This window comes from Diadema antillarum, unplaced genomic scaffold, assembly GCF_040938485.1.
Source record: "Diadema antillarum isolate AM-2024a unplaced genomic scaffold, OU_Dant_1.0 seq00000953_RagTag, whole genome shotgun sequence".
Classification (NCBI taxonomy): Eukaryota; Metazoa; Echinodermata; class Echinoidea; order Diadematoida; family Diadematidae; genus Diadema; species Diadema antillarum.
In genome coordinates this window covers 591,073-614,588 of record NW_027271801.1, presented here as the reverse complement: position 1 = coordinate 614,588, position 23,516 = coordinate 591,073, and the positions used below count along the sequence as shown (strand labels likewise).

Sequence of the window (23,516 nt, the reverse complement as noted above, 5' to 3'; positions counted from 1 at the left end):
TATGTGTGCAATGTGTGTGTGTGTGTGTGTGTGTGTGTACAGAGAGACAGACAAGGAACTATACTAAACCTATAGAGTGGCATATATAGCACCTTGTTACATCCATCTGTCAGGCGTACTACATATTTTTCAGACTAAATTCATTTATTGCACAGTGCTTTTTACATACTTCCATTCTGAATGTGCTTTTTCTGTGTACAGAGTTTGGATTTTTTTTTTTTTTTTTTTTTTTTTGGGGAGGGGGGTTCTATGCATTTGTTTTTTTAATTTATTACATACCAAGGCACAAAAACATTTTGCAACACAAAAAAAAAATTACTTTGGGTGATGCAGATTAAAGATTATACATCTTTACACTGACTTCTTTTGAGATCATATCATCCACAACAACTGCTGTCAGTCTGTTATGAGCAGCCCTTGTTGAAGTACAGGTAATACTTTACGATTGTTGTATGTAGTAATAACACCATCCTTACCTTTTCAGCATCAAAGGAATATGAAGAGAGAGGTTCGTTTTTGTTTGTTTGTTTTTTCACCTTCTATCACTTCATCAAATTTCATTCAATACATATCACGGCACTTAAAACACATTGCACAAAGTCAGTTCTGACTGTTGTATGTGTGGGGCCCCACAGCTGTACCATCTTCATTTCTTCGAGAACATCACGGTATGGCTAATTAAATTACCTTTCTATAAAATCTCCAAACCCTTGTCTTTCTTTCCTGAGCAGTCACGCCACTCATGACAAATCAGGAAAAGATTACGACGACTTTAACCTTGATAACCTCGTACAGTAGCTTCAATAGTTCTATTAAAGCCTTTCGACTAAGCTATTTAAATAGGCCACCCCATCCATTGCAAAGCTGTGTACAGCCAGGTGTATTGACCCTGATGTTTAATACCTTTGTACTGTTTCGTCTGCTGCAGTCAAGCGGAATAACACACAAACACACACACATACATACACAAACCCATTGTGGTCAATGCGAAATCTGACGAAGCAACTGGTATCAGAAATAACAGAGATGATTGACTGGTTCTTTTTCGTCGACCTTCACGCCCACGGTCCACACACGTTCATGCCCGCGTCACATGACTGCCTACAGGAGGCCCAGAAGGTGGCAACTACCACAGAAACCCCCAAGGTCCTAACTGGGGCAGCAGGCAGAGTTCATGATTACTGGGTTGGCTGCATGTAAATTTGAGCTGAGGTGGAGTTCACTCCACCTTTGTGAATAGCTGCAGTTTGAATGCAAGACTACTTCACTGACCTTCCGTTTCCTCTAAAACCTGTCACCATGGATATTGAGCTTTTTTTAAAATCAAGGATGGTACATTTTACAAATTTTAGTTTAAAAAGGCACAAAAAAAATATAGTAATGTTAGCTCTGTAAAATGATGTGAGATGTAGTTCGAATATATAGCACTCTCAATTCAGTGCTTTTAGACCAACCATTTGTATCTATGGAGAACTATACTGCTAGAAATGTGGGAACTCCACTAGAAATAAATAAATAAGATGATATTCATGGCATTTCACATTAGCTGTCAATTCATAGCAGATATATTCACAACAAAGTTGCTCCAAAAATCTGGAAATCTGACAAGCTGAAATCTTTTTGGGTACAGATGTGTAATACATAAAATATATTACCGGTACTCTTCATTGTACCAGCAGAATGCATACCTTTGACTTGAGCACATGTTGTATATTGTATACATGTAAATTGTGTCCAACACCCACTATTACAGGCTTTTAATGTATTGTGTTAAAAAAAAAAAAAACCCACTGCTTTGTAAGCTCATGTTGGGCACATCACATCCCATAGTGATTGCATTATCACTCACTATGTGTATTTTCTGCACTCTCCAATTGTTGCAGAAATGAAGACAGCCATGAAACAAAAAGACAATCAAATCATTTTCTTGTTAAAAAAAAAAAAGGACGGAAATATGGAACACTGCAAAATCTGTTTCTGGCTCTGGAATACACTGCCTTAAAAGCAAATTTGGATGACAAGACGAAATGACGCATTGTCACACGCCATGCTTGTTGACGACGTCATGCAAGTCACGCTAAGCAGACTCGCGCAGAATTCGCGTCTGCCCCTAGCGATGAAATCACTTCCTAGAAAACGTGCCACAGACAAGAGGATAGTGCCAAGAAATGTTTAGACTGACGCCTTTCACATCGTCAAAATAAGGGCAAGTCCAAGATAAGGTCCCCTCAGAAGGCAAAATTTCATCTTTGCTCAATATTGACATGTTTGGTATCATTTTGAAGCTTATGAGTTGAAGTTTAGATTTCCATGGAGGAAAAAATTATATTATGTAAATTTATACAAATTTCAAGGGCTTCATTTGCATAAATGTGAAACACAGCGTTACGTATGGGACATTTATAAAAATTCATATTAATTCAAAGGAAAGCAAATGATATTTGATTAATATGTGGACATAAGAAGTTCATCAAATAGTTTAACTTGGTATGAAAATTTAGGGATTATGCAAATGATTATGCAAATTAGCTCGTGTCCTATCATGAGATGTCCCATACGTAACAAATTGAGGTCATTTTTTTAGGTTTTTTCTGAAATTGCTAAGGTTATTTTAATGCCCTTTTGGAAAGTTCTAATTTATTGTTTAGAGAAATTAAATACCATAGAAAAAAGAAAAAACAGTAAAAGAAGTATTTTTTATCAGGCATTGAAATAATGTTACGTATGGGACAAATGCGTTACGTATGGGACATCCTCATACATATTGCATGTGAATGCATGTAGCATAGCTGGGAAGGTCTCTCAGTACACAAATGGTCAATCATCCTGAAGAAAGCATCCCAACATTGTAGCTACTTTTTGAGTTATAGACACTTTAAACAATACATGTACTTGACTGAACAATTTTCAGAAAGGGGGAGGGGAAATGGCAAAATACACAATGAAAAATCAGCATTAAAGGGATGGTATACTTTTTTGTAGAAATGGGGATTCAGTTTTCAACATTTAATGAGATGATTGGAAACCAATTATATGAATTACTAAAGAGCATACAATCCCAAGACTAGAGGAATTCAAAGTTTATGTGATGGAGGTCCAATTTGAAATGGTTGTGATATATATTTAAAAAAATATAAAGTAAAATGATTTTTTTTTTATTGCAAGTGATACACAAATTGTCCTTATTCAGTTTTCAATAGTAGCCACGACAAAATTCATGGGTATACATACTGAGGTGTCACTCGAATCAATGACCTGACTGCTAGACAGACATTATATAGATCTACTCAATCACTGGGGTTCCACGCAGCAGGTATTGCTTATTTATTAAGATTAATACAATGTATTTCTTGTGTCAAGTTGGTTTTTATTGAAACTAGATGGCAAACTGCCCTTCATTAATGGAAGTAAACACTTTAAACTATTCAACTTTTCAGTAGTAACTACCCTGATAAAAATAGGGCATATATACTCAGGTTGGTCATAAAAATATAGAATATGATTAGATATGAATATGATGGTAAATATTTGGGGAATATTGTTCCCTTGTCAATCTGGATCAGTATTTGAGTAATTTTAACTGATTCCATTTCAATAATTAAATGCAAAAAATTGTTTATGGGTATTTTGCAAAATTATTTTGCAATATTATTTTGCAACATACCCATAAACATGGTTCTCCACACACTAAACGAATGGGGGACAAAGGGCATGCATACTCAGGTTGGTCATAAAAATATAAAAATATGATTGAATATGATTATGATGGTGAATATTTGGGGAATATTGTTTCCTTGACAATCTGGATCAGTATTTGAGTAGTTTCAACTGATTTTACTTCAATAATTATGCAAAATACCCAAAAGCATAGTTCTTCACACACTAAATGAATGGGGGACAAACTGTCCCATACGTAACTGTCCCATACGTAACACGTCATGTCTGTCTTTAATCAGAACCTGTAATTAGAGCTTTTTGCCTAATGACATGAAACTTACCTGTGATAATCTTGAGTGTTGTGACTTTCATCACAGTGAGTTACAAGTTGTAGAATGAAATACTTTCAGAGAGTTTTGAGGTTGAAAAAAAATGTTCAAAAAAACAAAATTTTTCTGGTCCCATACGTAACGGCACATATTTTCTCTTCTAGAATATAATTGTCTGGGTCATTTTTCTCAATTTTTTACATGATTATACTTCTCCTAGATATCAATCACCATGATGAAGTTCAATATGATCAAAGGCCATTAACACTATTTTTCAGGTCATAAAAGTCTCTGAATGTCCCATACGTAACGCGCGCGTTATCTTGGACTTGCCCATAAATCAGCAGTGGCATTGCCCACACTCGGAAGTTTTTCGGTGAATCATTCAGCCTCCTACCAAGTTGGGGGGGGGGGTACCCTCTGTGGGTACATCACGCAATCTGGAAGCAAACAAACAAATAAGGATGTACACTGACATCAGGAAGGGGGTAACCATGTGTACAGGATGAAATTATATCATTTTCCTGGCAGAAGGAAGACCGAATCCCATCACTCGGAAATAGTCGCAATAAGAATGACCACAAAGCGACTCTTCTGTGGGTAAAATGGTGGTGGGGGGGGGGGGGGGGGGTAGGGGGTGGGAGGAAGTTATGTTTCGTAAGCACCCATACTGCAAGATACAAAGCGTTGGATGCATAGAATGTTTAAATTTTCTACTGCAAGCAATACCACTTATATGGGAAGTAACCTTAAACTCCTGTTTGAATAGAAAACACAATAATCTGCATGTTTAGATTAGAAAAAAAAAATCTTTGCAAGTAGTCAGAAAGCATTTGGTTTCCCTGGAGATTGGATTGATCAGTCACAAGTTCTTGCAATAGACTGTAGGAATATCCATACTTTAATACATAGAGTGTCTTTACATGAACCCATGATGCAGGATTAATTCATCATTTGGTGACTATCTAATAGCACCATTTACCACACAAAATTACCTGCTGAGTGATTATCAAGCAGTAATGATTTTACATTTGTCTCAAAAAATCAAGAACTCTCGAAGCCTCTAGCACATTTATGGATACATCAACTGGCAAGGAGATAATGAGCTTTACTGACAAGGATTACACACATACAGCTGTACATGTGTACATTTTATACCCCACAACCTTGCATTTTCACAAAATTTGGGTTAGTAAAAGAAAATGGAACAAGTGCTAGAGAAGTATAAAACTAAAAAGAAGCCCATCATGCACACCATTATTCCTCCACCTGCATTACCACAGTGTGAGAATTTTGGACAATTTCTGCACTTAAAAGAAGTTCTGTTTTAGTACGGTGCAGGAAATTTCAATAGTCCATCAGTTTTAACACAGTCACCGATCTTGGTATATATGTCATTAGACATTGAGGGATTAAGCCATAGAATACTTCAAAGAAATCAATTACGATAACCTATTTGCACAACTGGCATTGGGTACCAATAACCCAATTTAGAAAAAAAAAAGTTGGCTATGCAAAAATCTGCTTTATAACAAAGCAATCATACAAGTTCTTGCAAGTGTGAATGTATTTTCAATAATTTTTCAGTCATATCAAGTAAACATAATTTCTAATCTAAATGTACATGCTGTTCAACATACAGTATACCCTCAAAACAGGCTTCTAAAAAGTACCTAATTGCCTCAGAGCTTAAAGGACAAGTTCACCCTCATAGACATGTGGGTTGAGTGAATGCAGCAACATTAGTAGAGCACATCATTGAAAGTTTGAGGAAAATCGGACAATCCGTTCAAAAGTTATGCATTTTTGAAGTTTCTGCTCACTCAAGGCTGGATGAGAAGACTACTATAGCTTGTGATGTCACATGAGTACAACGATATAAAGAAAGAATAAAGAAAATTCAACATATTTTCACTTTTCTCGCATAACAAAAGAACACTTGACTTCTCTCTTTCAGAAGGCAGGGGAAATAATATTACCCTTGACCATATGTCAGTGACAAGTCGAAAAAATGTGCACTTTATTCAAAAAGTAAAGTTTTGTGAAATTCTCTTTTTATTTTCCTTTTATTGTTGTACGCATGTGACATCATACACTGTAGTAGTCTTCTTATCCAGCAGTGATTACGCAGATACTTTAAAAATTCATAACTTTTGAACGGATTGTCCAATTTTCCCCAAACTTTCACTGATGTGTTCTACTAATATAGCTGCATTCACTCAATCCACATGTATATGAAGGTGGACTTGTCCTTTAACTTTTTTATTGCTGCAATATGTTCACTACAGTATACCCAACTACCAGTTTCCCATTGTGTATAGAATTACAACCTACAAGGACTTCCATACTTTTATTAGATTTTGACACAATAATATAGACAAAAGAATCAGCAGAGACACAAAAGGAAGAATCAACATATGAAATGCAATGAATAATCAGCCGAAACTGATAATAACTCTCCACGTGCTTCTCATTAACTGTTGAGCATTGGGGGGGGGGGGGGGGGGGGGGGAGAGAAGAATCACTTCCATCAGCCCATGCAAGATGATACAATACACAGGACAGAAAGATGTTTTAAAACACTTTCAACATGGACATTAAAACAACATAGAGGAGAATGATTTGCATACATACACCCTTCAGGCAAAACAATTCTAAAGGCATGACCACATGTGATTAGTGCAGGTATTAACTTGACACCACAGCCTTGAAACAATGCACAATTTATGAATGTCAAATGTTTTTATACCTATGATTATCATACTGAAATTCATTCTAAAGTGAAAGAGCTTTTAAGTTAAACAAGGAAAAGTAGAAATTACGCGGTGCGTAATATATGTCCCCGCCGGAAGTAGCATTTTGTAACAAAATGTGCAATATAGGTAAAAAATCAAGGTTAAAGGTCAAAGAAGTCAAAGGTCAAAATTCTGTGTAGAAGTTTTGAAGCCCTCACCTAGTGCCATCACATAAAGCAAATGGAATCGAAATTGGGTTAGAAATGGCGAAGGAGTAGCATTTTGTAGCCAATGTACAATATAGGTCAAAAATCAAGGTCAAAGGTCAAAGAAGACAAAGGTCAAAATTCTGTGTACAAGTTTTGAAGCCCTCACCTAGTGCCATCACATAAAGCAAACAGAATCGAAATCGGGTTAGAAATGGCGAAGGAGTAGCATTTTGTAGCAAAATGTACAATATAGGTCAAAAAATCAAGGTCAAAGGTCAAAGAAGTCAAAGGTCAAAATTCTGTGTAGAAGTTTTGAAGCCCTCACCTAGTGCCATCACACAAAGCAAACGGAATCGAAATCGGGTTAGAAATGGCGAAGGAGTAGCATTTTGTAGCAAAATGTATAATATAGGTCAAAGGTCAAGGTCAAAGGTTACGACTGAAATTCTGTGTAGAAGTTTCAAAGCTCCCATGTAGTGCTATCATATAAAGCAAACAGAATCAAAATTGGCTCATAAATGACAGAGAAGTAGCAAATTGAAGATTTTGATCACACACGGACGCACACACGGACGCACACACGGACACACGGACGGACACACGGACACACACACATACGGAGCCCGTTTCATAGTCCCCTGCTCGAACTCGTTCAGCGGGGACAAAAAACAATCATGTCAATGAATTAGATCTATATTGTATTAACTATATCTACCTGAATGTGAATGTGACCGAACAAGACAGTCTGAATTTTGGTGTAAATATGTGATAAATCTCAGCATGATAGCCACACATCTGCAGTACACATCCAGAGACTCCAACTCTCCCGTTTTTGACAGGAGATCTCCCGCCGAAAACCCATTTTTTGCAAAATCTCCTGTTCTCCCGCTTGAGATTTAATTTCTCCCGCCCTGGCTCTGTGTCTCCCATTGGAAAGGATATCTTACTTATTGCTATTGTATGTTGAAAAAAATAAGCCTTTATTGATAGCACCAGTGAGCATCTAGAACCCTAGGAACTTCGCGCTTCGCACACATCAACTTGGATCTCCCGTTTGCAGGCGGGAGAATCTCCAGATCAGAAGGTGCTTTGGGTTAGAGTCTCTGCACATCACATCATGATATGGGCCTGTTGAAATTACACCTCTGCACAGTGTTTGTGATGCCTATTATACAATTACCTGGTAGTATAAAACTCTTCATTAGCCATCTAATAAAAAAGATTAATTTTCCTGACATATTTTACACAATTCAGCTTCCTATTACTAAATCCTATGTTTCTGAAATGTGCCAAATCATACTGCACTTTAGAATGGTATAAGAAGAGTCACAAAGAAAATATCTTTTCAGAAAGCAAAACAAGATGACAGAAGCACTGTGCATGTACAGTAGACCTATGTGTAGGCTACATGTAATGTCCACTAAGAGAGCATTGTTTACATAACATGCCCACTGGATGACTCATTTGTACATGTGTAGGTTAATTTCTGGTCATTGGGGATTTCTTTTATATCATATGACCCGAATTCACGAAGGTGGTACAATTGAAACCATGGTTTAAACAATGGACAATTGGTATGGAGCACCAAGTCCTGGTTGCATGGCCTACTTTGTTATGAAATCAGTCATTTCGTCAACGAAATAACCATGTCATTGACAAAATGTTCATTTCGTTAATGAGATAATCAGTTCGTCACAACATTTCGTCTACGAAATGACTGATTTCGTAATGAAATAGGCCATGTGACACTTGGCGCTCCATACAAACTGTCCATGGTTTAAATCATGGTTTCAATTGTACCACCTTCATGAATTCAGGCCAAGGGGTCTGGTTTCCCTTGAATTTCACAGAGTACTGTAAAACATGACATATTCGCGGCATGAATTTTTCGCAAATTGGAACTGACAGCCTTTTTCGTGGCGTGAAATTTTCGTGAAGTGCCACTGGCGTTCAATATAGTGTAAACAAGGACTTTCGCGTGCACTTTAATTTCGCGAATCTTGGCGCTCGCGAAATTCGCAAAATTAAAATGCATGCGAAAATTCCTCGTTTTACAGTATTTGCTCTGGATACATTGCTTTCATTCACAAAGAAAATGTTCTCTCTCTGGTTTATTTAGCCTCTCATTGAACAAGATCTGTTCAGAACTTTTTGCGTTATGTTGTGAACATAAAATATAAATTAACCCATGCCCACAAAACCATAACATCCTTGGTGGAGGTACTCAGAATCAGTGTATACTCCTTGGCAATTCAAAGCGGGCGAATAGAGATATCATTACTATTAATGTAGGCTAAAGGGTATTCACAATCTATTAGACTGTTACACGTACACTGTACATTGTGAAATGAATGGTTTAAGGAGTGGTACAGTTTTGGTTGAGATGGGAGATTCAGACCAAACTTTTTGCAAGGTAGGCCTAATTTGAAACTACTTATGAAATCTTAAAGAGCATACAATTCCATGAGGAATTCAAAGTTTGTTTGATGAAAATAAGTTTTGAAATGACCGATATCCAAAACCAAAGTAAACCAATGTGGTCCTATCAAAAGACGGGTCCCACTTTTTATTAGGACCTCTTTTGTTTTTCGATAGGCCTACATCTCAGTCATTTCAAAACCAATTTTCATCAAATAAACTTTGAATTCCTCTTAAAATTGTATGCTCTTTAATATTTCATACGATTTCTCATTATCTCACAACAAAGTTGGAAACCTGAAGCCCCATCTCAACCAAAACTATACAATCCCTTTAATCTTCATAGGATTTTTATTTTTGTATTGCTACGGCTTTCCGCCTTTCTGTTTGACATCCAATTTCTATCGACAGCTGGCAAAAAGGATCGATTAAATCTGTGTTGACATAGATGCAGTATTCAAAAGTTCAAACACTGTATGACCACTGACACAAGGTAATCACAGTACAATATTGTATCACAAATGCACAACTCGTGCAATTTCATCTGGCTAAGAAAAAAAGAGTTGCAAATGACTGTAGGAGTGTGCTGGATATGTGGTGACCAGCATACACGTAGACTGTGGAAATGATATCTAATTCTGTAGGGTCAGTTGTAACTCTCTTGGATTACTGGTACACAAGAGGCACTGACTACTAGAGGAATCACTATCAGCCTTACTCACGCTTCTCCACCTGGTGACAATAAATATTGGCACACATGACTCTGATTCTGCCTTTAAATGGTGCTGACAGGGAGCATGTGACTGTGATTAACATGCAGCCAGGCTTGGCTGCCAGCCAAAAGGCCACAAGTGCAGCGCGTCGATGTTCAGTCCGACAGGCAGCGTGACTCAGAGTAATATGACAGAAAATGAAAATGCTGTCCAAAGATTTGTTCACACGGAAATATTGACTCTGTTCCAGATCTTTTCTGTCATGTCACTACGCTATCTACATTTTAAAAGCCTGGTGAAAAAGAAAAAATGAAAAAAAAAAAAAAATTCATACAAGTGTGTTGATCAAGAAGGTGCAAAATGAAATGCAACTCCTGGCAAAGTTCAAGTCACACAACAGTTTTTGCTCTCTTTTTTTTTTCTCTCATGTGTAAGAAGAGCTGTTTTGTTTGGGGTTTGTTTGTTTGATTGTTCATTCTGTCATTTGTTTGGGGGAGGATTAGAGACTGTGTCTTGCTTATAACAAAATTCCTGGAAGAATTCTACTAGTACTACACATACAGGGCATTGCAAATTGGGCACATGACCTGTCATCAGTTGGGTCCAACTTTGTATTGGTATACAGTATTAGCTAACACCCACTTATCACATGACTAAGCTGTCAGTAGTACCATGCTTCTATTACATGATTTAGTCATGCTATTTGATCTAAGGCACAGGTTTCACTATATTGTTGAATTGCCTTATATTCCCCTGATGTCATCATGAACATTCTCTTTTGATATTATCCATCAAAGGCACATTACACTTTCAGCAAAATTTCACATACTGAAGATTAGGCTTTCAGAGGAAAAAAAAAATCATGGATATGAACAATTTGTTACAATTGGGATTTATAACAAATTACCTTCGAAGTATTACAGCATAGATACTAGAGTATCTACACAGTTATCTAAAATAAATAAGACTTTAAACAGGTGATATCCCCTTGACGAACCTGTAACTTCTTTTTTCAGTTTATCATTGTTACTAATGCTTGACTTTGACAAATGGAAAGTTTAAGCTCACGGAAAATCGTGTTCTTGATTTCCTCCTAACTTTTGATAATCATAGTCCCAATACAGGATGGTAACTCTGCATGGAAAGACTGCAATACAGTATATATTTTGGTAACCATGACATTGAAAGACTCCCTTTCCTTTCCCACGAATGGATTTGGTTCCCTTCCGCATATAGATCACAGGTTTCTCCTTTAGGTAGCTTTTTTCTTTTTTGCTGCAACAGAGATACAAACTCTATGTGTAGTAATCTGGGTGGTGTTGTGCGTATATTCTTTTAATGAATTTTCAGTACTCTTCATGTATTCTACATTTATTTAGTGCTTCTGTTTTTTTGAAAACACACACACAAAAAAAAAATCAGACAATATATAAAAAACCAGGACACATCATCATCAACACGATAAATCCTGTTTCCTCCAGCCCTTCAGCCATATGATATGAGAGATATTTAAGTTTCATATTGAATCACGCACCGTGTGACAAATCAATTCTAACAGAATGGTTTACATTTCCCTTGACAGGTCCTAATCCACACAAGCTGTCACTTCAGCAGTGACAAATGCTATAACATGCACGAAATCCATCTCTGGCAATACTGAAATCAGTATCTTTTATTTTGCTTTCCAGCAGAGGTCTAGATGCCGTGGAGATGGGTTTTGCTGTATTTTGCTTGTTTTTCTTAATGATATTTTATCTGGGTTCTACTTCACAAATGCAGGATATATCAAAATTCATGTACATCAAAATTCACGAGGGCATGGTTAGAATAAGACATTATACCATCTGGTCTGAAAGGTGGTATTGCTCCTCTTTTTTTAAAGAGCTCTCTCTGAAGTTCAATAAAGCAGCACTCAATTATTATATGGTAAATGGAAATGACATGAATGAAATCATAGCTAAATTCACAGGTTTGAGCAGTACTATGCCCAGTCTGGTTGTTAACCGCCCCCTCCCCCCCCCCCCCACCCCCATATCAGTGTCGCGTCATATCCATTAGTTTAAAGGGATGGTATACTTTTGGTTGAGATGGGGATTAAGATTTTAACTCTTTGCAAAATAAATAGAAACCATTTCCAGTACATGAAATTGCTGAGATATCAAGAAAAAAGAGGTCCTAATAAAAGGTGGGAACCATCTTTTATTAGGAGCACTTTCTTTTGCTGTGTTTTTGGATATATCTCAGCCATTTCAAAACAGACTTTCATCAAATAAACTTTTAATTCCTCGTAGAATTGTATGTTCTTTGATAGCTCACGTAAGTGCTTTCTAATTATCTCACAAGAAGTTAAGATCTGAATCCCCATCTCAACCAAAACTATACCATCCCTTTAATGTTTGCATCATATCTACGACAGGAAGGAAATCACTATGAGTGTGTATTTACCAAATGAGAAGCTCTATCAACCCATGATTGACAGTAGGACAAGACTTCATCTTCCTCAATCAATTTTGGCATGAATATGTATCTATGCTCTTGAAGAAAACAAAATGGCGCTAGTCCTGGTGTCCTCATTCCGTATTGGGTGAGGTGACCCATCTTCTGTGTTGTTCATCCATCTTGCTGCCATGGCAATGGGCCTTGCAATAGTGGACACTACAGGAAGCCATTCACTAGCGCTAACGCATCCCGCACTCGTGAGTCAACCACGAGGGCGTGACGGGAGGTTGATCTCATGTCAAAGCGTGCCTTTCATCGGCTTCCAACAAGTGTCATCATACACTGTACTCGGTGAAAGGTACAGATGATATGACAAAAGGCTCTGTCAAATTAGTAGGCTGGAAATGAAACTGCTGAGGTTTAGAATCTGGCTTTGTATTTGTTTAATACCCTATCATTTATAATAAATCCAATCATGCAGAAGTAGATTATATTACTCACAATTGTATTATCTCACCCATTTCCCTCCAAACAGATTCTGAAATATCCATTGGGTACATATTGCACAGGAATAACCAAAGTCCTATAGACAATGGCTTTACCTAGACATTATTAGACAAACCTACTGACTTAGTACTCTTCTAGCAGGTGCCATTAATATCATATTCTCCACTATTATTATTACCACATTTGAATACTCTTTTGATTGGACCAATATCGATGCAACTGGTGATAAAACTGTCCAAGAAAGTGTGCCACATGATGAATGAAAACTTCACAAAGACTTTGATCCATTATAATTATGACATGACAAGGCATGGATTAAAACTATTGACCTACTTTATTTTTCCCTCTCTGTTTGGACTTTAATCTCAGTCCACTCAACAACTACTGAGATGCTTGCTCTCCAATCGCAAGTTGATCTAGCAGCATATTTAACCCATATCAAATAGAAAATTAAGCGCAGTGATGCTAATTAAAGATTCCAGCATATTTGGAGAACCATCTCTGTATTCCGCTTCACTTCCTAGAACTACACTTCAATATCTCTAGATGCAAAATATCAATGGTAAATAAGAACAATGAAGTGATCCACCTAATTCTTCAAAATACAGTGTACAAAAATACTGCCATGGGTGGGAGAATTTTATATCACATCTGCCGAGCAATTACAGGCAGACCCCTCAATATCCTTTGCTTTATTCAAAAGCAAGACAGTCAGGGATACCTTTTTATAACAGGAATGGCATGATATTGATTTTTCTTGGAATTGGCAAGCATCCCTTGATGTGCTCTGCTGACCATCTTGCATTTACAAGTGTATAATAATCTATCCACTAGAGTGCTTTGATTGTTGATGGCACAGAAGTCCTAAGAATACAAAACTGTCCATGAATACAGCTTAGGCATTGCCCTCAAATGGTATTGGTCATTCTGCTAGATGGTCAGCTATCACAGCTGAATGGCTTTGTCTGTCTGGCTTGTACTATAGGTCCATGCTTGCACTGCTGCAAAATGGGAAGGGGGGGCAGGTATAAACTTGAATGAAAATTTAACAGTAAGGCAAGTTTGGATTTCTTGCGTAGAAAACCTCATGTACAATTTGTATGTGATTTCACCTTGTATGGTCAGTCTTACCTACCAATGAATCAGAATGTTGCAACAGTCACCAGGGATAATCGAGACTGACTAAACATCATGATCAAACAGTCAACAGTGTACGCTGAACATACAATGTATGGTCAGTAGTTGAAGAAAGTCTGGTCTAATGTCCTTTTCAGTGGTACATGTGTATCAGGCACATGATTTTTGTGGCACAGAGGTTCATGTTTGATAAGTTTTACTTTACCACAACACTGTAAAAGTGAAAAAAAAATGACAACAAAAGCTACATGTACCTTATGATACCGATGTATTGACTCCTATGCTTTATACTGGCATACTGACTCCTGTGCTTTTACACTGGCACCATGCCAAGTGTATTCTAAACACCATTGTTGATGTTACAATGCAGGATAGTAAGCGTGTTACTGTTTTAGTTCTCACATCACATGACAGTTTTGAAGCCAAATAGACTGGCTGATTCTGTATTTAGGCCATGCAGGGCACTGAAAAAAAAAATCAACAGCAGTATACCTTTTGCAGGCAGTGAGTTTTTGGTTTTAGTATCCCACGCATAAAGGGGCAAAAGGGTTCGTGGCACTTTGCATTGTCCTGGACTTCAGCGCATCGCAAGTAGAATAGTGGTGTCCCAATCACAACTAACTGCCACATGCCAGAGCATTATTCAAACTGCTTAAAACAATAATCATATGTAATTGAACACTTCTCATCTTAATACTATGTGTTGATCACAGTGAACTTTGCCCTACGCTCAAAAAGCCCCACCGCAAAGTCATCTGACCATGTAAAAATTTTGAATAGTGCACACTGATTTTTCCTCAGCTACTTTTTTGAGATGAGTTTTTGCCAACCAAGTATGTTACAATGCTCCACAAAATGAATTGATATTCTAGCTAATATAAAGTGTGTGTTTTTTTCCCACAAATCCCATGTTAATGAGCACCAGTGCCCTCAGTTCAAAAAAGATCTAGTGAAATTTGACAGAAAAATAGGAAGTGTACATGTGTACATGGAGCAATCCTTTCAGCTCAATGTGTATACTCTGACTAGAGGTGGGACATCTGCTGCAAACCAACTTACATTTATATGAACTTGACAGTGCTCCTATACCATGACACGAATACCTGGCATTCTTAGCAATCCCATTGGCTCAAGGCAAGCTCCCAGGAACCCCACACCATCTCCTCTCCACGGGAGGGGTTCCAGGCAAATGAGAGTGAGTTGTGAAAGCAAAAGCCATAAAATGTAACCCAGCTCCTCCACAATAAGAATTTGAAGAAAGCTATAGCCACTCACACGATATCATCTAATATTACATTTATACTTGGCAACCCTCAAAATTTATCTCAATCACATGATGATGATAATCTCTCATAGTTTTCATTTGACTACCTAGAAGACATTGAAACAAAACAAACAAAAACAAAAACAAAACTGAAATATCACATTCCTCATATATTATTATGTCTACTTCGCATGATACCAATCTGGTTTTGTCACAATGTCTAGATACATGTAGATAGCTATAAAGCAAGCAGCAAAAGTGTGTTGAAGTCAATTGCCACATTTCAAGTATGAATACCATAAAGCATCACCAACATGAAGCAGCAGGCAGTCTGAACAGTGCGGCAGAAGAATACTTCCCCAGAAGATCTTGAAAGTCTTTGAAAACTCAAAACTACTGTGATTTCTGTTTCTTTCCTTTTTGGTGTTCTTGCATATTGAAAGCAAAGTCTTCATAATGCTGTAATATTTAGCTAAACCCCAAAATGCTGTGTTGTATGTACATTGTACCTCCACCAAACTAACATGATGGCATGCATGCATGGCATGCTGTACTCTAAAATGTTACAACGTATGTACTGTACTTTCACCCATGCACACTAACAGGTATACCGTATCCAAGGTAATTACGATGCGATATCCATGTTTGATTTGCCCAGTTCATGGAAACACGGAACCAACCATGACATGTATAAAGCCTTGTGGACAATCATAATAGTCATAATCACAGGGTAAATCCTTTCCCCAGTTACTCTCCCCAAATCCCACAAATCACTATAATCCAGCTGCATTAGTTACCCTCCTTTGTGTTACTTTTTGAAGAAAAAAAAATCCTTTCTAACATTTCTTTGGCAAAATGCACAGCTTCACACAGTTTCCTTGTAATGTAACAAGCAACCATCATCCCTACGTGCATCTGACTCATCACAACAACAATCCCTGGACCTCGAACACTAGCCAAATATCTGCAACACTCAGTTGTACAGCTGAAGGACACAAACAAACCAAATCCAATTTCACAACAAACTTTACAAACTACAACTGCATCTAGACAAGTACAGGTACAATGTAACTCTACACAACACCTATTATTTATCAAGGCTAAGCCAGCACTAGATTGTAGGTATATTCAATCTGACATACAGTAGAAACAGATGGCCCTTTTTATACCACTCTTCTGCTCTTCTTCAAGGCACCCATTCTCAAAAGCCAGTGCGCACACACTATATTCAATTAGGAATTATCCAAACTCTTCATCTACAGGCTCTGTCCATGATTGATTCATTTCATTGAATGTCTGATTAATGCTTTTATTAGCCTCCTTGGGATGGCAGCATTCAATATTACATGAATACAGATCTAATTGTGATTTAGTTGATAGCAAATTGGTGATATGTAAAGCTGTAGACACAATCCTTTTTTAATGGATGGGTTCTGTTGCCTGTAACAACCATAAAGCTTGCAAGAGGCTTGCCCTACCTAGAAACAACTAGGCGAATTCCTGCCATTAGAAGTTCATGGGAGGGAGCAGGTGAATGAAATACTTAGTTACTGGGCTGTAGAAAAAAGAATGGATCCATATAATGTAATCAATTACCGAAACTGGTCAAAACGTCAACGAGCAACTCCTTTCAAAGATGGAAGAGCTGGATGAATGGTTATGTGCTTCACCTCGATGTGTAGCGATAATAATATCTTAATAGCCGCGGTCACACTGGCAAAAAGATTGTAATGTTTAAACTTGTGAAGTTCATTTAAGTTTGGGTAACTGGTGCACCTTCCACAAACAGATGGTGGACTGGTCATGTGACAAACTTCACGAAGTTCTGGTTGTTGGCATTCACACTGCCAAAATGTTGAGAAGATTAGTAGGGGGAGGCGGTTCAAAAATATCCCTAGTCTGAGTGGGAAGTTTCAAAAGAAGTTTTGCAGGAAGTTTGCGGTCACACTGGCAAAACTTTGAGATCTTAAAGATCATGATCTTATATAGATCGTGATCTTAAACTTAGCGATCTTTTGCCAGTGTGACCGCAGAGCTATAGAAAACACAAGAGAAATTAGTAGCTTCTAGACAAAGTCGGCTCAGGATTTTGCTGCGCAGGAGCACAACTAAGCTGAAATCCGTCCCCCAGGAACTTCTTTCAGCTATAATAGACATACAATGTAGATTTGTATTTATGCCCACATTTATGCCGGAAATAGCAAAAGTCATATTGCTTTGAGAGGATTCACGGTGTGCATGAAAAGCTATGCATACATCAGCTAAATGGCATGGGAACAATTCCATTCATGCACAGGTGGTTTGGATTTGCTCAGTTTCCACAGCTTGGTGTGAAATATCATACTGTCAAATGCTAGCTATGTATGTGTCTTCATTGTAGTGCACACAGACAGTGAAGGGACAGATATGGGGTTACTTTCACTGATGAAGCAACCTGAGGTAGCAATATGCATGTAAGCTCCTTGCATTGTATAATATCATTCCAAGCTGATATTCCAGATTTTTTAATGGTTCCATTCCTCTGGCTGGCAACAACATTAAAGTCTCTATATAACCTGCAACTCTTCCCCAATCCTTCATATAACCTTTACAAGGAGTTTGTAGTAATTGTACATCAAACTGGTTCTACATATATGCAGTCTGATAGTATGCATTTAGTAAGTATTTATACCGGTATGTAAAATCTGAAATGACAACACATTTTTGCTCTGGATGCCTTTTGCTACTGCTCATTGTCTGCAAAGATGAGTGGGAAGAAGAACCAGACAGTCTTTCCCTAGCGGAAAAATTAGGCAAAACAGGCTCTTTCGAAAATGCACGTACACTACATGTACTTGTAATGTGTAGCTGAATGGGTCCTGACCTTTAGGCCTACAGGTTTGTAACTGAAATAAAAACAACACATTGAATCATTCCATTTGTCTGCAGAATGACAGGAGTGAGCTGGCTTCGGCTGCTTACTGTAAGCACTGACACAAGAGGAGACAAATGAAAACCCATAAAATATGCAACAGGAAGAGTCAGTTCAAATGACAATCACCACTAAAACAAAAACAAACAAATAAACAAAAACAATTTCTCTTGATTGTAATTTGTATGAATGTGCATGTAAAATATGGAGAAAATTGTTTACTACATTAAAATACCCTGAAGGCCATGGCAGGTTGATTCCTTACATACAAAAAAAAAAAACAAACAAACAAAACAACAACCAACAAAACAAAACCAACAAAAAACCAACAAAAAACAAACAAACAAAAAACAAAAAACAAACAAAAAAACACACAAAATGATGGAAACATGAAAAGTACAGGTAAGAATAATCACTTAAGAAAAACAAATGCATCTACACAGCTAAGAAGTATGGTTTTAAGAGAGAGATTTATTGCTATCCCCAGAGCACACAATGTATGTACTTGTACCCAAAGTAAGCCTACAGGTTGCTAGTATTTCTGCTGTACTATTCCCAACAGCTGCTCAATTGAATTCACACTTTCACTCTACGCTTGTTTAAAAAATGATTCATGTGTTGCATTATTGATTTGCAAGTGTTGATGCAACGTGGATTTGAAATGGTAGGCCTACAGTGCCTGGACTACAAGGCATTGTTATGTCACGTTATGTTAATCCAGAGCCAGAGATGCTCACATGACATAAACCGCATGCAGGAGGGCAAACTACCCAAGTGTACAATATGTGTGTGTCAACTAATCTCTTTACATTATACAGAGATAGCTCAGACAGGGATTTCCAGACTATATAACTGATAAGTGTTAAGTCAACAGCTTATCAATAGCATGCAGTCACATGAGTTACTGGGTACCAAGGTCACCTTGCTCTGTAAACTGTTTCCTTATCTCAGCAAGGCAACACAAACATATATTCCAATATTTTGCACACTATGTAGAATGTATGCCATAAATCTGATGAAATCATTAAGTAATCAAGATCTGAGAGCACAGGATACTCATTCAGTGGCAAAACGCTTCCAGCTTCACTATGATTTTGTTACTACTTTGCTTACAAGATTGTATCCCTCATAATTACATTTAAACAATCTTCATACAAAAAAAGAAAAAAAAAGAAAAGAGAAGACTTGGAAAAAAGATTGAAGCTAAATGTTAATTGCCAGTATGAAGCTTACCATTTGTGCGATGTTAACACTTCTGGGGACCTGGATGTTGGAAAGTTCACGGAAATACAAATAATCGATTAAAAATTTGATATCTACAGAAATACATACAAATAATCAATATCAGTGTTCTATTTCATTTAATATGGAAAGTGTTTATTCTACCTGACAGAGCTACAGTAAAATTGTACATCAAGCCAAACGTATAGTGGGATTTGAGCAATGCTGTGAAACTAAGAATTTTCTCTTCAAGAGTAAATTTCAACAAAATTAAAATTCAGCATATATATATGAAGAAAGAGAGTAAGCTTGCTCCAACACGACATTGTGGTTGGATCATGATTTATACTACATTAGGTGCTGCTCATTATTAATATTATTATTAACCATAGCATCCTGAGGAAGAATATCAACAAAGCTTAATTAAATGTTTCAAAAGTTCTCAGACTCACTATCACATGGTCAAGTAGCATATCGTTGCTGGGGTGACAAGACCTTGTATCTGCAACTTTGGTGAAAATGACTTTTTTAAATTAATGGCCAAATCATGGGTTAAGTGATGTCCTGTCCAAATCCCAACTGTCTTACTCTAAAAACGAAGCCACCACGGCATGTCAAAGGAAAGGCTATCCCATTAGCCATAGTGCTTTGGCCGCCATGTTTTTTGGCTCTCCTGAACATTTGACATTTTGTAGATACGAGGTCTTGTCGCCCCAGCGACGATATACAGAAGCAGAACAGTGATCAGTGGATTGGATTACAATGTTTTGTTATTTGTATTGTTAATCTTGATAACAATGCTGCTTCCAAAAATCTCAGCATGAACATTTTACATTCTTTCTCATTTCACCGAAATATTGTACAATCCTCTTGTAAATTCTGAAATTAAAAATGCACTGTCAGCCATGCAACATGTACACTACGTAGGTGATGTATATTGTGTACAATCTTTCCATGTCATCATCGTCAGTGTACTGAAGTATTGAATAGGTGATCCTGTCAAGACGTGGTACAGCACTTCGCGAAGAATTCAGTGTTGAAAGAACCAATGTTCAGTTCAATATATACTTATGAAAACCGAATTAAAGATATTAAAAATAAAAAATTACAGTGTTATAATAAACTGAATGCATAACTCCAAGAAACTTTCTAAAATCTATTTTGGCACCAGGTTAGAGTACAGACAAGTTGGGAATTAGTATCAACTTGTGACATAAAAAACCTGCACCAAGGTTTGACCTCATATGCCAAAATTCAACTGCGCGCAAAAGCATACATTGTAGGTTTCTACAGGTAGCAGCTGGTCAAAATTTTTGACGGTGTTTATGGTTGAATCATGGACGGTTTGCTTGATAGTGTTGTCAAAGCGAATAGAGTATTAGACATGTTAACACATTATAATCTTGATCATAAAAATACTCTCAAATCTGATACACTGTACATTCGGGTATTGCCTCCAGCTTCAGAAACCTGGACGGAGCAAGTGCATCTAGGGCACAAATGTCAAAGTGTTTGGTAGTGAAAACAGCATTGGCATCCACACCGAGGTTCGATTACTGCTCAGCTAAGAACAGGAACAGGGTAAATCCTAACTTGGGACTCTTGTTCCCCTCACCCCCCAACGGCCAAGACTCAAAAGGAATGTGATAGATGGATATGACACTGACATTAAATATTACTATAGACTGTCTGGCTATATGAATTCAGTGAAAGTTTAACACCTGTCACAAGATATGGCATGCCCAAGATATTCGTTGCCATTGGCAGCACACACAACATTCACCATTCCAATTTTGTAAATTGTACAATTGTATCTCACCGTTTAAAGGCAACATGCATACACAAGGATGTCTGAAGTCAGCGAGTGCTTGGTGGATTATGAACTATTTGAATAATAATAGCATAGTCTACTATACTACAGACTGACCGAACACTTGTTACAAAGACATTGCCTAATTCAATAACCAAACCATAAAGGCAAAATCAACAGCATTTCATTGTATTTGTAATGTTAAAAATAATAAATGTATACTACAATGATGACCATGAAATTATTATTAAGAAAAACAATGAACTGACAACAGAGATTTGCAATGATTCCAGTATTATTCTAGTAGGTGTCCAATGTCTGAATAGGGTGGTCTATCTAGTACGTTTCTTGCTTCTTTAGTAATTAAATTACACTCACTATCATTTATTAGTTAGCTGGTCTACCGACAAGCCCAAAATTACGTAACTTACTCAAAGAGCTCGTCCTTCTTTGCATTGCCGCTACACCACGTCGGGCGCCTCCTATCTCGGGAATGTTGAAAAAGTCGAGTTAACGCCATTTCTCACAACATGATGGATAAAAGAAAGGATCATGCCACAGCTGTGCTCACTTGAATGCTGTAATCATTGCTGTGTTATTAACAGACCTAGCGTTAAACTTGCAAGTTGTTCTCACGGCACAGCAAGAGACAGGCGGCACGGTTTCCGGTACCAACGTGCATATACTACAGAATACTACTGTATACCATTGACGATTCGCGTACACCTACACTATGTGAACGTACATGGCATGCCTGCCAGTGTAAACGACGTTGTTTTGGATTGTCACATGACGGGGAGATGTCGACCGCGACCGCGATTGGATACGTGAATCCAATAGTACGCTCAATATCATTGGACATATCCTCAGCATTCCGTATAGATCAAAGTCTATGATTGGTCGTATTGCGAAGAATGTCGTAGCGTTTGGAGCGAAGAACCTGCCCCGATAAATGCGGCCAGTCATGTGAAATGAGTAAACACAGTGTGATAGTTCGTTATCAAATCCCGAAGTCACGTGCCGAATAGCATTGGGTAGTGCAGTGGGATCGAAACGCGTTGTCGGATATAATTTGGTGAACTTTTTGTAATGTCGCCAATAGATTCGAAAAAGAAATACTTGAAGCCGATTCTTTCTGGCAGCAAGGATAATTGGCAACAGGGATAATCTAAGTCAAGAGTTGAGTTGCTCACACATTTCATGTTTTGAAATTAAATCGTAGAGAATATATAGGGGGCCTCACCTCTTCAATTTGGTTTATGTTTCAAACCTACAAGAATGAATTTCCAACTGCCCTCTCAATTTATGTCATAAAGACAGTCACGTCCATATTTATAGTTATACTCCAAAAACTTATTCTCCAAAACTTATTCAAAAAACCTAGAAAACACCTCGCACACCCACCGCCCTTGCACAAAACACTCGAACGTACTTTTCTGGTCCAAAACTTTGGAATAATTGCCACTGAATGCGAATATCTGCCCCAGTTTATCTATGTTCACGTCACGAGAGGGAGAGAGGGGCACACAGACACGGATAGACAGACACACAGACAGACAGACAGACACACACAACAACAAACACGTACCTCCTTGCATCCTGTTAAATGATGATTGTTCGTATGTGACTTTGAATTTTGCACTCACATACTGATGCAGTTATTCTCTGTTAGTATATATTCAGTTATCTTGCCATTCGATGTAATGATGCCAAACTTGCACTGTCTTCTGAATATCCTCCATAACTCTCAAGTTCGTGGAAATAAAGTCACCTTCATGATGTACAATGAGCTTTATGACTAACAAAATTGTCCCTTTGTTTGTCTTCAAATAAAAATATTCCCTTTTTCTTTTATAAGGCCCTTATCTATAGGCCCCCTATTATGCAGTTATCACTATAGTAGGCCTATATGTAACCATAAACAATTAACCTGCTAAAACTGAAAAATGAAAGGCCGCATGTCACACCTTTCCGGGCAAGCTACGCGGGCTTGTTGCGAGTAGGGATTTTCCAGCACGTAGGAGAATTTTCCGCCGGCGGACAAGAATGTTTGCGATCGAGTTTCGCACTTGTGTTTTACCTGCTAGACGCGTGCTACTTACCTTCTACTTACGTGTATTCCGTGTGACCTGCGTGAGAGCTTTGAAACCGATCCGTTTTCTGTTA

The 23,516-nt window shown here is 37.7% G+C and overlaps 1 protein-coding gene across 1 annotated transcript in view; it reads right to left on the bottom strand.

Annotated features, from left to right (window-relative positions):
- LOC139741791 (folliculin-interacting protein 2-like) overlaps positions 1 to 22,166 on the bottom strand; it is a 41,248-nt gene extending 19,082 nt beyond the window's left edge. The window contains exons 1-2 of the mRNA XM_071652379.1: positions 21,782 to 22,166; positions 19,553 to 19,582 (exon numbers count right to left, since the gene is read on the bottom strand). Of these exons, the coding sequence (XP_071508480.1) occupies positions 19,553 to 19,582; positions 21,782 to 21,870 (119 nt within the window). The 5' untranslated portion in view covers positions 21,871 to 22,166. The remainder of the gene's footprint in view (positions 1 to 19,552; positions 19,583 to 21,781) is intronic.
- Positions 22,167 to 23,516: the final 1,350 nt, after the last annotated feature.